The following is a 12653-nucleotide window of genomic DNA, read 5'->3' as shown; positions in this document are numbered from 1 at the left end:
CACATGAAGTGTACGAAATAGTTTCCAAATTTTGCTTGCCAGTCGGGCTAGGTATGCCTGAAAGTTACTAGCCCACAAAATAATTCACTAGCCCGAAATTTGAATGTAGACATGGGTTTCACTATTAAGCTGCTGATACGATGATCATTTTTATTTGGTCATAATCTTGCATAATTTAAAAGTGTATTATAAATGAACAAATCGGAGAGAGTGATATATTTACAAAATGACACATTTTCTGACCCCATGAAAATTCACTAGCCAGTTGGGCCATTGACTGTGGAGATTTACTTGCCTGACTGGATTTTTACTAGATACGGGCTAGTGGGTCAGTGGCTATTTGCACACTGCTCCTGTGTCTGTATGACTGACTGACTGAGTTTAGTTTTACGCCGCTTTTAGCAATATTCCAGCAATATCACGGCGGGGGACACCAGAAATGGGCTTCACACATTGTGCCCATGTGGGGATTCGAACCCGGGTCTTCGGCGTGACGAGCCAACGCTTTAACCATTAGGCTAGCCCACCGCCCCTGTGTCTGTATGAAGACTCACCTGGTCTGAAGGGCTTGGCACCCAGGTACACCATGATGGTGGTGTTAAGTCTGTTGTCATACGGGTTAAAGCTGGTCTGTATCGTCCTTGTCTCCGTATCCATGGTAATCCTCAGCTGGTTGTTTCGTCTGCGCCAATACACAGTATGCCAGTTGCCATCAGCAACAGTTTTAGCAAAAGTCACAGGTTCCAAAAACCCTGAAAAATACAACAGGATCTGAAATTCAGCGACACACTATATCACTTAAGATGTAGAAAATCACTGACTTAAGAGGATCCTCGTTACACTGCGTGTCAAATACAAACTGTTTGACTCATTCAAATTATTCCCATGATTCCAAGGTTTTCATGTAAACGATGAGAAATACCAGGGTTAACATTGAATATTCAAGAGCTTGATATTGTAGTTTGCTCAAAAAGGTTTTCTCATAACAGCTGTATCTAGGGATGGGTTTAAGTTTAGGTTTAGGGGTAATATACTGAATTTAATCAAGAATTGCCTTCATTATATTTTTGCATTAACACAATCCTATACTACAAAAATAGTGTGTGCGCTGTGTAAATCAAAAAGGTGATGTAAGAAAAGTGGTCTTACCACTGTTTGTGTTAAAAGCACAATAAACACAAAAATATCTTAAAAGTCTTAAATAAATATAAACATAACAAAAATATCTTAAAAGTCTTAAATAAATATAAACATAACAAAAATATCTTAAAAGTCTTAAATAAATATAAACATAACAAAAATATCTAAAAAGTCTTAAATAAATATAAACAGAGACTGCTTATCTAATCAATAACAAACACCCTGTAGACAACACACACACACACACACACACACTCTCTCTCTCTCTCTCTGTGTAGGAAACAGTAGTCTAATAGTGGGAGTGGCCTGTTTTTGTTTGTTTATTTTGTGTATTACAACTAAACATACAAAACATTGCTAAGATGGCCACTTGTGGAATGGAATCCTGTTAACATATTTTGTCGCCTACAGAACACCACAATAACATCAATCTGAACAATTTTCTGAAACTACAAATCTTCAACAATATTGACTTGAGCCGCTGAGTGGAAAGGAACTACTGTGACTATGTGTCCCAGTCCACCCAGCTGTGAATGGGTCCCTCGTAAGGATGGGAAAGCCACAATAACTTGGTGCGCCTTGTGGCTGCAAGAGTTGTATGATCCCCAGGGAGTTGAGATTAATAATACAATGTGTCGTTGAGATTGACATCCAATGATTGAGGGACAAAAACCCATCAACTTGAGTATGTACTAGGTGCATGGATATGTGCGGTATATAAATATCCTAAATATATAAATATAAAAATGTTTCCATTCCATCTCAAACTGAAGTTCACTCAAATTATATAAAACAATTTCCCTCAACTCACTGCTTGTTCCTGTGATGCTGATCTGGAGTTTCTCCCTGTAAGTCCGGTACTCTATGAGGTTGCTAAGCAACCCATTGCTGTAGAACAGCTCATGGTAGACGAGCGTGGAGGTAGCCTGCCTGGTCCTGAAATCGAAGCTGCCTGTGTCTCCAAATGGAAACATGGACCTGTTGATGGTGACATGGATGTAGCTGCTGTTGCCGCTGAAGGTCGATGAGGACACTGAAGAAGAGAGACCATCTATATCAGGTACTAATTCATCTTCAAATGTTACTATCCTTAGAGGTTCCAGTTGTAACCAAACCATGAAGGTCCGGGTTAGAATATTGATCTTCAGTAACCCATGCTTGTCGTAAGAGGCGACTAACGGGATCAGGTGGTCAGGCTCGCTGACTTGGTTGTCACGTCATCGGTTCCCAATTGCGCAGATCGATGCTGATGCTGTTGATCACTGGATTGTCTGGTCCAGACTCGATTATTTACAGACTGCCGCCATATAGCTGGAATATTGCTGAGTGCGTCATAAAACTAAACTCACTCACTCACTCCGGTTGTAACCCTGGAACGTGTTATAAAGGCAATAACTCAAGGATTGGTCAGTTGAATTCAATATATTGTTCTTATTTGTTTAATTATGTTCGTATGTCAGTGCACTAAAATCTAGCATTAGCTTAGACGTAGACACAGAAACAACCATAGACTGTCACAGCAGCAGCCAATCAGTTGAAGAGCTGGCACATCAGTTGAAGAGCTGGCAAATCACTTTGAAGCCTCAGATTCGCTTCCACACATGTTCAAAGCTGATTCTTGAAGGCCTCCAGGATAATCAGGGTTACATAATGCTTTAGTTTGTTTTTGCAGTTTTTTAACGCCACACTCAGCAATATTGCTCAGGTCTCCAGATAACTTTTCAACATCAGGAGTACGTACTCCTTATTTTTTCAATATAGGAGTACTGGTAAAACTTAAGTGTACATTTAGAGTGCTGAATGGAATTTAATGGGATATCAGTAATCTTGTGTTTCATTTCATATATGCACCACAGCATTGCTACTCTTGTGTAAACAGGTCAATAAACAATAAAACAATACTTTTTCAGATAAATACGTCTGTAAATGATTCTAAGACCGTACACCATTGCTGTGGTCGTATCTGCTACGTTTTCTAAATTATTTCCTACCGTATCGTGCACATGTTTTATCCGTACATGTACCCTTATCCGGGGCCCGGGGCCCTGACTGCAGCTACATGGCGGTGGTCTGAAAATAGTCTGACCATCCTATTAGTTGCCTCGTACGACAAGCATGGGATGCTGAAGACCAATTCTAACCCAGATTTTCCACAGGTGAATAATGCTTCTACAAAAGTAACAATCAACACAAATGTAATGGTTCATTCCAGATGTAACCGAACTGCACTAATAGAAGTTGAAAAAGCAACATTTTTAATGACTATGATCTGTTATATCATCTGTCTGCTTCATCAATAATGATATCAACTATACTTTGATTTAAGTGCAATAGTTGGCCAACGTAACCTCCTGTACCTACCATCTGTACAGTTCTGTCCGTGGTAGTTAGACGGACACTGACAAGTGGGCCCCTCCCAGCCAGAAACACACACGCCCTCATTTTGACAGGGGGAGGGGCTACATGTCTCCTCCCGCCTACACCCTGGGGTAGGGGAAGGGGGATCGTTGCCAAATATGGAAGCTACATTGGACTTGAGGTCAATGGGGTTGTAGTTGATGGTCAGATCTCGCAGGCAGCCTTCAAACCTGGAGAAGAAACATGGACTCTTTTATACATGAACCAACAGAATGCCATTACCAGATTTATTACTCACCTGTTGAAGATATCACTGTTTAATAATTTTACAGTGTTATTACACATTGTGTAATAAGATCGCGTGATGCCGTACGTATGACGTCAAAGTGGTTTACAGTTATGACGTCACAATGCTAATGCCTCTGTCACGATAGTATTAGACCTTGCTCAACTCGCGGAAAGCTGAGAGTCATCACACTCGTGAATTCTTAAGATAAAAGTACTTTGCTCGATATTATTTTGCTAATGTTGGGTGAGTAATAAATAAAATACTAAACTAAGTCCAGTGTAATCCCATTTTATGAAATGAGTGAATGGTATTGGTAGTTTCATAATACAGTATTACACAGGACATCGTTTAGTATTCTCTATATAATTAGTTGAATATGCTTCACTGTCCCATCAATCAATGCTAACCGTGCCTTCACTACATGAATATTTGGTCAAAGAACCATAATTCGAAACAAGCTTTTTTTCCAGTGATCTCTTTCTTTTCAGCATTGTTGTTAAAATGATAAAAGAAAATGTCATGAAAGAAAGGTTTGTTTTAGGTTGAGTGAACCTCTAGCTTCCTTTCTGCTTGATGCCTACCCCACACTTTGTCTTCTTTTCTGGACATTGTTGAAACACTATTTGCAAGTACAATAGTTTTGTATGCTGTTCTGATGGCATTACATACTATTTCCCTTTGACATTAAATACTACTTTCCTTATATTACCTATGACTCTCATGACATTAAATACTATATTCCTCATCATATACTATGGTCCTTATACAAAAACATGTATTACCTACTATTCTCCTCACAACTTAATACTATTTTCCTCATTATATACTAATTTCCTCATATTATATACTATTTTCCTCGTAAAATCTACTATTCTCCTGGCATTGAATATTTGTTTCCTTATATTATATACTATTTTCCTCGTAAAATCTACTATTCTCCTGGCATTGAATATTTGTTTCCTTATATTATATACTATTTTCCTCATATAATCTACTATTCTCCTGGCATTGAATATTTGTTTCCTTATATTATATACTATTTTCCTCATATAATCTACTATTCTCCTGGCATTGAATATTTGTTTCCTTATATTATATACTATTTTCCTCAGTATAATCTACTATTCTCCTGGCATTGAATATTTGTTTCCTTATATTATATACTATTTTCCTCTAGTTACATACTATTCTCCTGATGGACTGGAATGATACTTAGATTTTCTTGACCTGGTACTCAAGGTTATTCAAAGTAGGTCATGATTGACTGATTGTACTTTAATCATGCATCACATACCCCTCAAAGGTGGGTAGTTTGCTGGGTCGAAGTCTCCACTTGTCGATGGCAGGGTGGTCGTGAAGCTTCCCGATGAACAGTGGCATGGACACGAGGATGTAGCTGCTGACCGTCCCACTTCCTGACCCAAACACTCCTGTGTCTGGCGTTGACACTACGGAGGATTAAGAGAAGAATATCAGTGTGGTAGATGGAGAGAGAGAGAGAGAGAGAGAGAGATTGTTGGACCTGGCATTGTTGAGCGTGAGTGTTGTTGCTGCATGGCGATGAAGTTACAGATTGTAAGGGCAGTGGGTAGCCTAGTGGTTAAAGCTTCGTCACTCATCACGCCGAGGGCCCGGGTTCGATTCCCCACATGGATACAATTTGTGAAGCCCATTTCTGGTGTCCCCCGCCGTGATATTGCTGGAATATTGCTAAAAACGGCGTAAAACCATTCTCAGTCAGTACTCAGTACAGATTGTAAGTAAATATAGTTACAGATGGAGAATGTATCGGTCCTTTTCCCAGTTTCTCAATTCCTAAATTTGCTTAAATGAAAAATTACAGATAGTTGAAGCTATACTGATGCTTGTGCCCCTAACATAACATAAGAAAAGGTTCCTGAGAAAATAGCAGTCATTCTAGAGTCAGCTTTGATGGTGGCAGCCATTTGAGGACATCGACTTACCTTGAATCCTGTACCTCCCTCCGGTGAGCACAAGGCTGACTTTGTACCAGTCACCATTGGTAACATTCTGTCCCACTCGGCTGACAGTGTCTGTGTTCCCCGACACAATGTGCAGCCGGATCTGTCCACGGTCAATCATCAAGGCCAAGGCATCATTGGTCACCTACAGCATAGAAATGATTGACATGTAGGGCAATATTAGTCTCCTACAGCACCTACACACTCCTCTGTCAGGGCCTCATTAGAGACCTACAGCAAATAAACTGACATGTAGGGCAACATTAGTCTCCTACAGCACCTACACACTCCTCTGTCAGGGCCTCATTAGAGACCAACAGCAAATAAACTGACATGTAGGGCAACATCAGTCTCCTACAGCACCTACAAACTCCTCTGTTAGGGCCTCATTAGAGACCAACAGCAAATAAACTGACATGTAGGGCAACATCAGTCTCCTACAGCACCTACACACTCCTCTGTCAGGGCCTCATTAGAGACCTACAGCAAATAAACTGACATGTAGGGCAACATCAGTCTCCTACAGCACCTACACACTCCTCTGTTAGGGCCTCATTAGAGACCTACAGCAAATAAACTGACATGTAGGGCAACATCAGTCTCCTACAGCACCTACACACTCCTCTGTTAGGGCCTCATTAGAGACCTACAGCAAATAAACTGACATGTAGGGCAACATCAGTCTCCTACAGCACCTACACACTCCTCTGTTAGGGCCTCATTAGAGACCTACAGCAAATAAACTGACATGTAGGGCAACATTAGTCTCCTACAGCAGCTAACCACTCGCCCTTCAGGGCAACATTTATCACCTACAGCAAAGAAGTGACATGTAGGGTAGCATCAGTCAAACACCACTACTCCTTTAGTGCCACGTTCATCAACCAGCACAGAAGGAAGTATAGGGCAGTATCAATCACAGACTGCACAAAAACATTCTTCATGAAACAGTAGGATTTTCAGGACTATATTGGTCACTTATAGCATGTACTTAACATATATTAGTAATTAACCCAAACACTTAAAATCTGAGGGCAAAATGAATCACATTTCTAAGATGCCTAGCGGTTAGAACAATCGAAAAAAAAATACATTATCAGACAATAAAGGTATAGTTTTTTGATAACGTAACAATAGAATGACGTTATCCTGTCACTGCGCCATTCTAGTCTGCCCCCTCGTAATCGAACCATTTTACATTACGTCACAATGTAAGCGACATCACGATGCATGTCAGTTGTCATCGACTCGTACAGCCTCCTACAGTAAACTACTCTGTTGCATCCCGTTTCTTGGTTTGCAGATGCTTCACGCAGCTAACATCACTGGTGGAAACATTACGTTTATGTTTTACGACGGTTAAAATGTGTCAAATCGACACACACAAGTTTTCAGCGACACGGTAACGCTCGCGAATGTTTACATTCCCACAATGCAATCGTGGAATGTCGCTTTGACTAATCAGCTTCATCTGGATGTACTGATCTAAACTTACGCTTGGTAGTAGAAATGCGACGCTCATATTGCCCCATATGGTTTACGCTAATGACAGATGTAATTACAATAATTCAGGGAAGATATTTAATCCGAACGTAAACCGCCATCAAACTGTTATCATTCGTTTTTTCTGGTAACGCCTAGCCTTAACGTTAGGGGGCAGACATATCAATAGAACAGCCCAGTTAGCCCTGTCGCGAGCATTCTTAATTTAGGTCACCGACACCGCCGCTTGTTTACTGTCTTAAATTAATCGTAATTATCCTTAGAAAGTATTAAATTTAGCATCTTAGAAAGATGTAAAGTTCGCTTACCCCAATGTGTTTTGTAATAAAGTATAGTTTTGCCCTGAACTATTATAACATCAAAGCACTTCGGACTACCGTCTTGTGCTTTAATTATAATAGTTCAGGGCAAAACTATACTTTATTACAAAACACATTGGAGTAGAGCGAACTTTATTTCCTAAACAGCAAACAAACACTCCATGTTTTATGTCAACCTAAGCCACCTAAAGCACATGGGGATTTCAAGATTTCAGCATATTAGAGCAACATTAGTCACCAAGAGCTCCATGTGATATCAAGATTTCAACATATCAATACAACACTGGTCATCTTCAGCAGAAGAACACTCAACATTTTTAGTCAAAGCTGAACTTCAGCAGCATCTGAAGCCTCATCACACACGTTATCATCGCTCTGAGGTGAGGTGAGGTGAGGTGAGGTGAGGTGAGGTGAGGTGAGGTGAAATTGGGTTTAACGTCGTGCTTGAGAATATTTTGCTCATATGACGACGTGCATGTATGTGTATGGGTATGTGCGGCTGCTTGTACTAGTCCAGACTGAAGCTGGTTTTATAGTGCTAGCCCACTGAGATACCATGCCGCAGTGAAGCATGAATACCCCACTCAGACACAGTAAACTGACTCCGAGCCGACCAGTCCTTGTTGTACCCATTAATGCCGAGCGCCAGGCAGGGACCAACAAGTACCATATTTTAACGTCTTTTGGTATGACACGGTCGGGGATTGAACCAACGACCTTCCCCTCTCCGGGCGGACGCTCTAACCACTACACCACGGAGGCGGTCATCATCGCTCTCCCGTTATTACCAAGTGATGCTGTATGATCGTCTCACCGTGTAGAGCAGCATTCCTGAAGAGTTGGGGGCACTGAGCCAGAACGACAGCTCCCTAATCTCCACCAGACCACTGTAGTGCAGCATGGAAGCAGCGGAGAAGTGGGCCATGTTCTGGAACTCACAGGTTTCTCCAGCAAATCCAGGTTGGCACTGACAGTACTTCCTGGTCCACAGATCAACACAGGTCCCACCGTTTCGACACAGGTTAGTGCTGCATGGCTCGTGGGCGGAGCATCCTGGGGTGGGGCGCTTCATGAACTGGCTGGAGATGGTGGGGAGGGGAGGCGGAGGAGGAGGAGTTCCCATCAGGGGGGCAGCAGGCTCATGGTCTTGCTGTTGATCATCAGGTTCTGGAAGGAATGGGTAAAAGTAATAATAAGACCTAGTTTGGACTTGATTTGCTCAGAGTCTTAATTTCACTTTGTTTTATCTATTGATGAACTGAACAGACACCCCACACACACACCACCCCAGTGAGTCAGTTTAGTTTTATGCCACACTCAGCAATAGCTGACAATCTAAGCTGGACCAGACAGCTCACTATTACCAAGCAGATAACCCAAGCTGCCTGGCACTGGAAGGTTAATAGTCACATGACTTATCCCACCAGGTACCCATTTTCTGCTGGGTGAACAGAAGGCATCTTTGAGTTCACATATGATAAAGAATATATTCAAACTTTGTTTCGGATGATGTAAATTACAACAAACAGATCTTCTGTTGTATCATTGCAAGATTCTTTTACTTAATAATAATAATAATAATAAGTGCATTTATATAGAGACCACATGTCACTATTAACATGTTAATAGCACATTTATCCCACCAGGTACCCATTTTCTGCTGGGTGAACAGAGGCATCTTTGAAGGCTCTTAGATAGACATAGAAACAAACTTCAAGAAGAGCATTATATGACATCATTCAAAACTTATGAATGCTACAGTTAGTGTCATCCAATCACATTCTTTGAAAAAGTGGTCACAACCTGCTTATGTATTTCAGATACAGGAGCCTGTCAAGCCATACACATCTGTACTTACCCCAAGACAACCAGCAAATCCCTGTACTGTCTTCAGCTTGCTACGAATGTATGGAGTTACGCTTGGTATCCCTCCCAGGTACATCTGACGCTCAAAGGTGAAGGCCATGCTCTGGTTGTAGGTGAAGGACACATAGCAGGTTGGCAAGTTGTTGCAGTTGTTTGGGTCCAAGGTGACGCTGGTAAAGCTGTCCAGGATGATGATGTCGACAGTGTGACTGTAGATGCCGCTGATTGCCTGGCCCAATGGGATGCTCTTCTGTGACGTCTCCAGGCCACGATTCTCAGTTACCCAGAATGCAGCTTGGTACAGTTCTAGGCTGAAGTGCTGGGGTCGCCCTTCCTTGTCCACCTAGTCAATCGTTCACAGAAGCTATACTTAAGCACAGAAATGTGTATTATTTTCATCTACTATTCAACACAAAGTAAAAAGCACCAATAATTAGAGTGAGTGAGTGAGTTTAGTTTTACGCTGCACTCAGCAATATTCCAGCTATATGGCCGCGATCTGTAAATAATCGAGTCTGCACCAGACAATCCAGTGATCATCAGCATGAGCATCGATCTGCGCAATTGGGAACCGATGACCCGTCAACCAAGTCAGCGAGGCTGACCACCCAATCCCGTCAGTCGCCTCTTACGACAAGCATGGGTTACTGAAGATCAATATGCTAATCCGGACCTTCACGTGTCCCGATACTGCAAAGAACCAGGTGAAGGTGTTCTTGTCTGATTTGACAGCAATTGTTAGTCATGTGATCAACAGCATGAGCATTGATCTGCACAACTGGATACAATGATGTGTCCACAAAGTCAGCGAGCTTAATCACATGATCCCGTAAGTTGCCCTAACAACAAAGAATTTGGTTGCTGAAGGCCAATTCTAATCACACTGTAGCCTTTACCTTGGACCTTCATGGGTCAGTGACTAACAGAATCAGGTGGACAGGCTTGCTGTCATCAGTAATTATGTATCCCAATACTGCATAGATCTGTGCTCATGCTGTAGATCACTGGATTGTCTGGACCTGACAAATCCAGTTATCAACAGCATACATCGATCTGCCATATAGCTGACATTGTCAACCAAGTCAGCGAAGTGCAGCATGTTAGTCCCTCTTCACGACAAGCTGGAGAACAACTGTAACCCGGATCTTCATGAGCTGTTGGAACATTACAATACTGAGTGGAGGTTTTACAACAACAAGTAAATTAAATAAACCTGACAAACAGTAACTGGACTCACCCCCATCACGACAATGATGAGGCCAGTGGGCACAGATGTCGTAAAGGTAAACCTCATCCCTATCATGCTGGACGTTTCCCTCCGGCGCCGACGCTTTCCAGTCACCGCGAAGTCTGGCTGTAGTTGGACGTAGCTCAGGCCATCAAAGCTGGCAGTATTGACCATCTCACAGGTGGCCCCCGACACCCCGCTCGGACATACACACAAGAACTGGCCAATCTGAGGCTCCGAACACTGACCACCGTGAAGACAAGGGCTGGACTCGCATTCTTTGATGTCTGTTGTACAGTTCACACCTGCAGAGAGAGCAATAGTTTGTCTTGCTTTGTATTCCGCTAACTTCTAAGTCCCCTTTAAATGGCATTTACAAGTTGTACAGTTAACACCTGCAGATATAACAGTACTTTGTCATGTTTTGTATTTCAGTAATTCTAGGTCCCCTAAAATGGCATTTAAAAGTTGTTCACATCTGAAGAGATAACAGTACATTGTCATGTTCATATCTGAAGATTTAAAAGATAACAAGTACATTGTCATGTTTTGTATTCCGCTAACTTCTAGGTCCTCTTTAAATGGTATTTAAAAGTTGGTATTGTAAGCAAGGAGGATATTACTATTCATTTACAACTTCTCTATTAAAATGAGTGTAAATACACACTGCTATCTAGAAAGTAGCCAAATGCAACAAGTAAGATTTGGGGTTACACTTCTCAGTAGGGTACAGAATCTAGTACTTATGGGGTTGAGTCTCATCTGCGCATTCAAACCCATACTAACAGAGTGAGACACCAATTGCGGCACACAAAATCTGAAATCTAACCACCGTTTTTGAGGAAGCTGCAGAGGCTGAGTGGATTATATTGCAGACGTATATTATTATCCAGTCACGGATGGGATTCAACCCCCAAAGTCCTAGAATTGTCTTTTACTGAGAAAGTGTTATCTCAAACGTAACATGCGTAACAAACAAGTACAAAGTTTTGGTGTAGATACTAACAATGATATCAAGCAAGTTATCTAGCTTGTTGGTAGCCAACAGTGTTGGTATCTACACAGTGTTGGTATCTACAGTTCTACACAGTGTTGGTAGTGTTGGTATCAACAGTGTTGGTATCTACACAGCACACTCAATGTAATAAAGAAAATTGAATGATGAGCTAGTTAAATCCTGAACTGACAGCAACTGTATGTACTCACCTGTCATACCTGTGCGACAGTCACACCTGTATTTGTTAACGAGGTCCACACAGGTGCTCCCCATACCACAGGGTGAGGCAGCACACTCATTGATGTCCACACTACAGGCCAGACCTTCAAAAGGGGAGGAACAGTAATTTGTGAAGCACTCATAAAATATCAATAGTAGGTGACATGGGAGTGATAGTTGTCAAAATGTACACAAAGTTGAAGGAATACCGAGAGCTTGAATGTTACAATAAAAAACAACGACATCGCCGATGAGGAAGGACTTAATGAGGTTGCACTTAAGAATATTTCACTCATATGACGATGTGCATGCGTGTGTGTATGTGCGGCTGCTTGTACTAGCCCAGACTGAAGCTGGTTCTATAGGGCTAACTCACTGAGATACCATGCTGCAGTGAAGCATGAATACCCAACTCAGACACATTATACTGACTCCGAGCTGACCAGTCCTTGTACCCATTAATGCCGAGCGACCAGGCAGGGACCAACACTGGCAACACACACCCTATTTTAACGTCTTTTGGTATGACGCGGTCCCTGATAGGATCCGCTACCTTCCACTATCCAGGTCGACGCTCTTACCACTACACCACAGAGGCGGCTTAGACCGGTGAAAGTATGACACAGGCAACTAACAGTTACAGTCAAATCAGGCAATACCCTTTCCAATGATCCTTCATGGTATTACAGAAACGGGATCATGATTACCTGAACACAGATTTCATGTTTACAATTTTCTTTCACACTATGTA

At 41.8% G+C, this 12653-nt stretch overlaps 1 protein-coding gene across 1 annotated transcript in view; it reads right to left on the bottom strand.

Annotated features, from left to right (window-relative positions):
• Positions 1-12653, bottom strand: part of LOC124271036 (protein crumbs-like) — a 113005-nt gene that overhangs the window by 6311 nt on the left and 94041 nt on the right. The window contains 9 exon segments of the mRNA XM_046706094.1: positions 555-752; positions 1952-2173; positions 3502-3728; positions 5082-5235; positions 5752-5914; positions 8407-8742; positions 9451-9801; positions 10696-10991; positions 11893-12006. Of these exon segments, the coding sequence (XP_046562050.1) occupies positions 555-752; positions 1952-2173; positions 3502-3728; positions 5082-5235; positions 5752-5914; positions 8407-8742; positions 9451-9801; positions 10696-10991; positions 11893-12006 (2061 nt within the window).

The sequence above is a fragment of the Haliotis rubra genome, unplaced genomic scaffold, assembly GCF_003918875.1.
Source record: "Haliotis rubra isolate DU_JTF1 unplaced genomic scaffold, ASM391887v1 Scf157, whole genome shotgun sequence".
Taxonomy (NCBI): domain Eukaryota; kingdom Metazoa; phylum Mollusca; class Gastropoda; order Lepetellida; family Haliotidae; genus Haliotis; species Haliotis rubra.
Note: the sequence above shows the minus strand (reverse complement) of the source record. Positions and strands in the feature narration are given on the sequence as shown.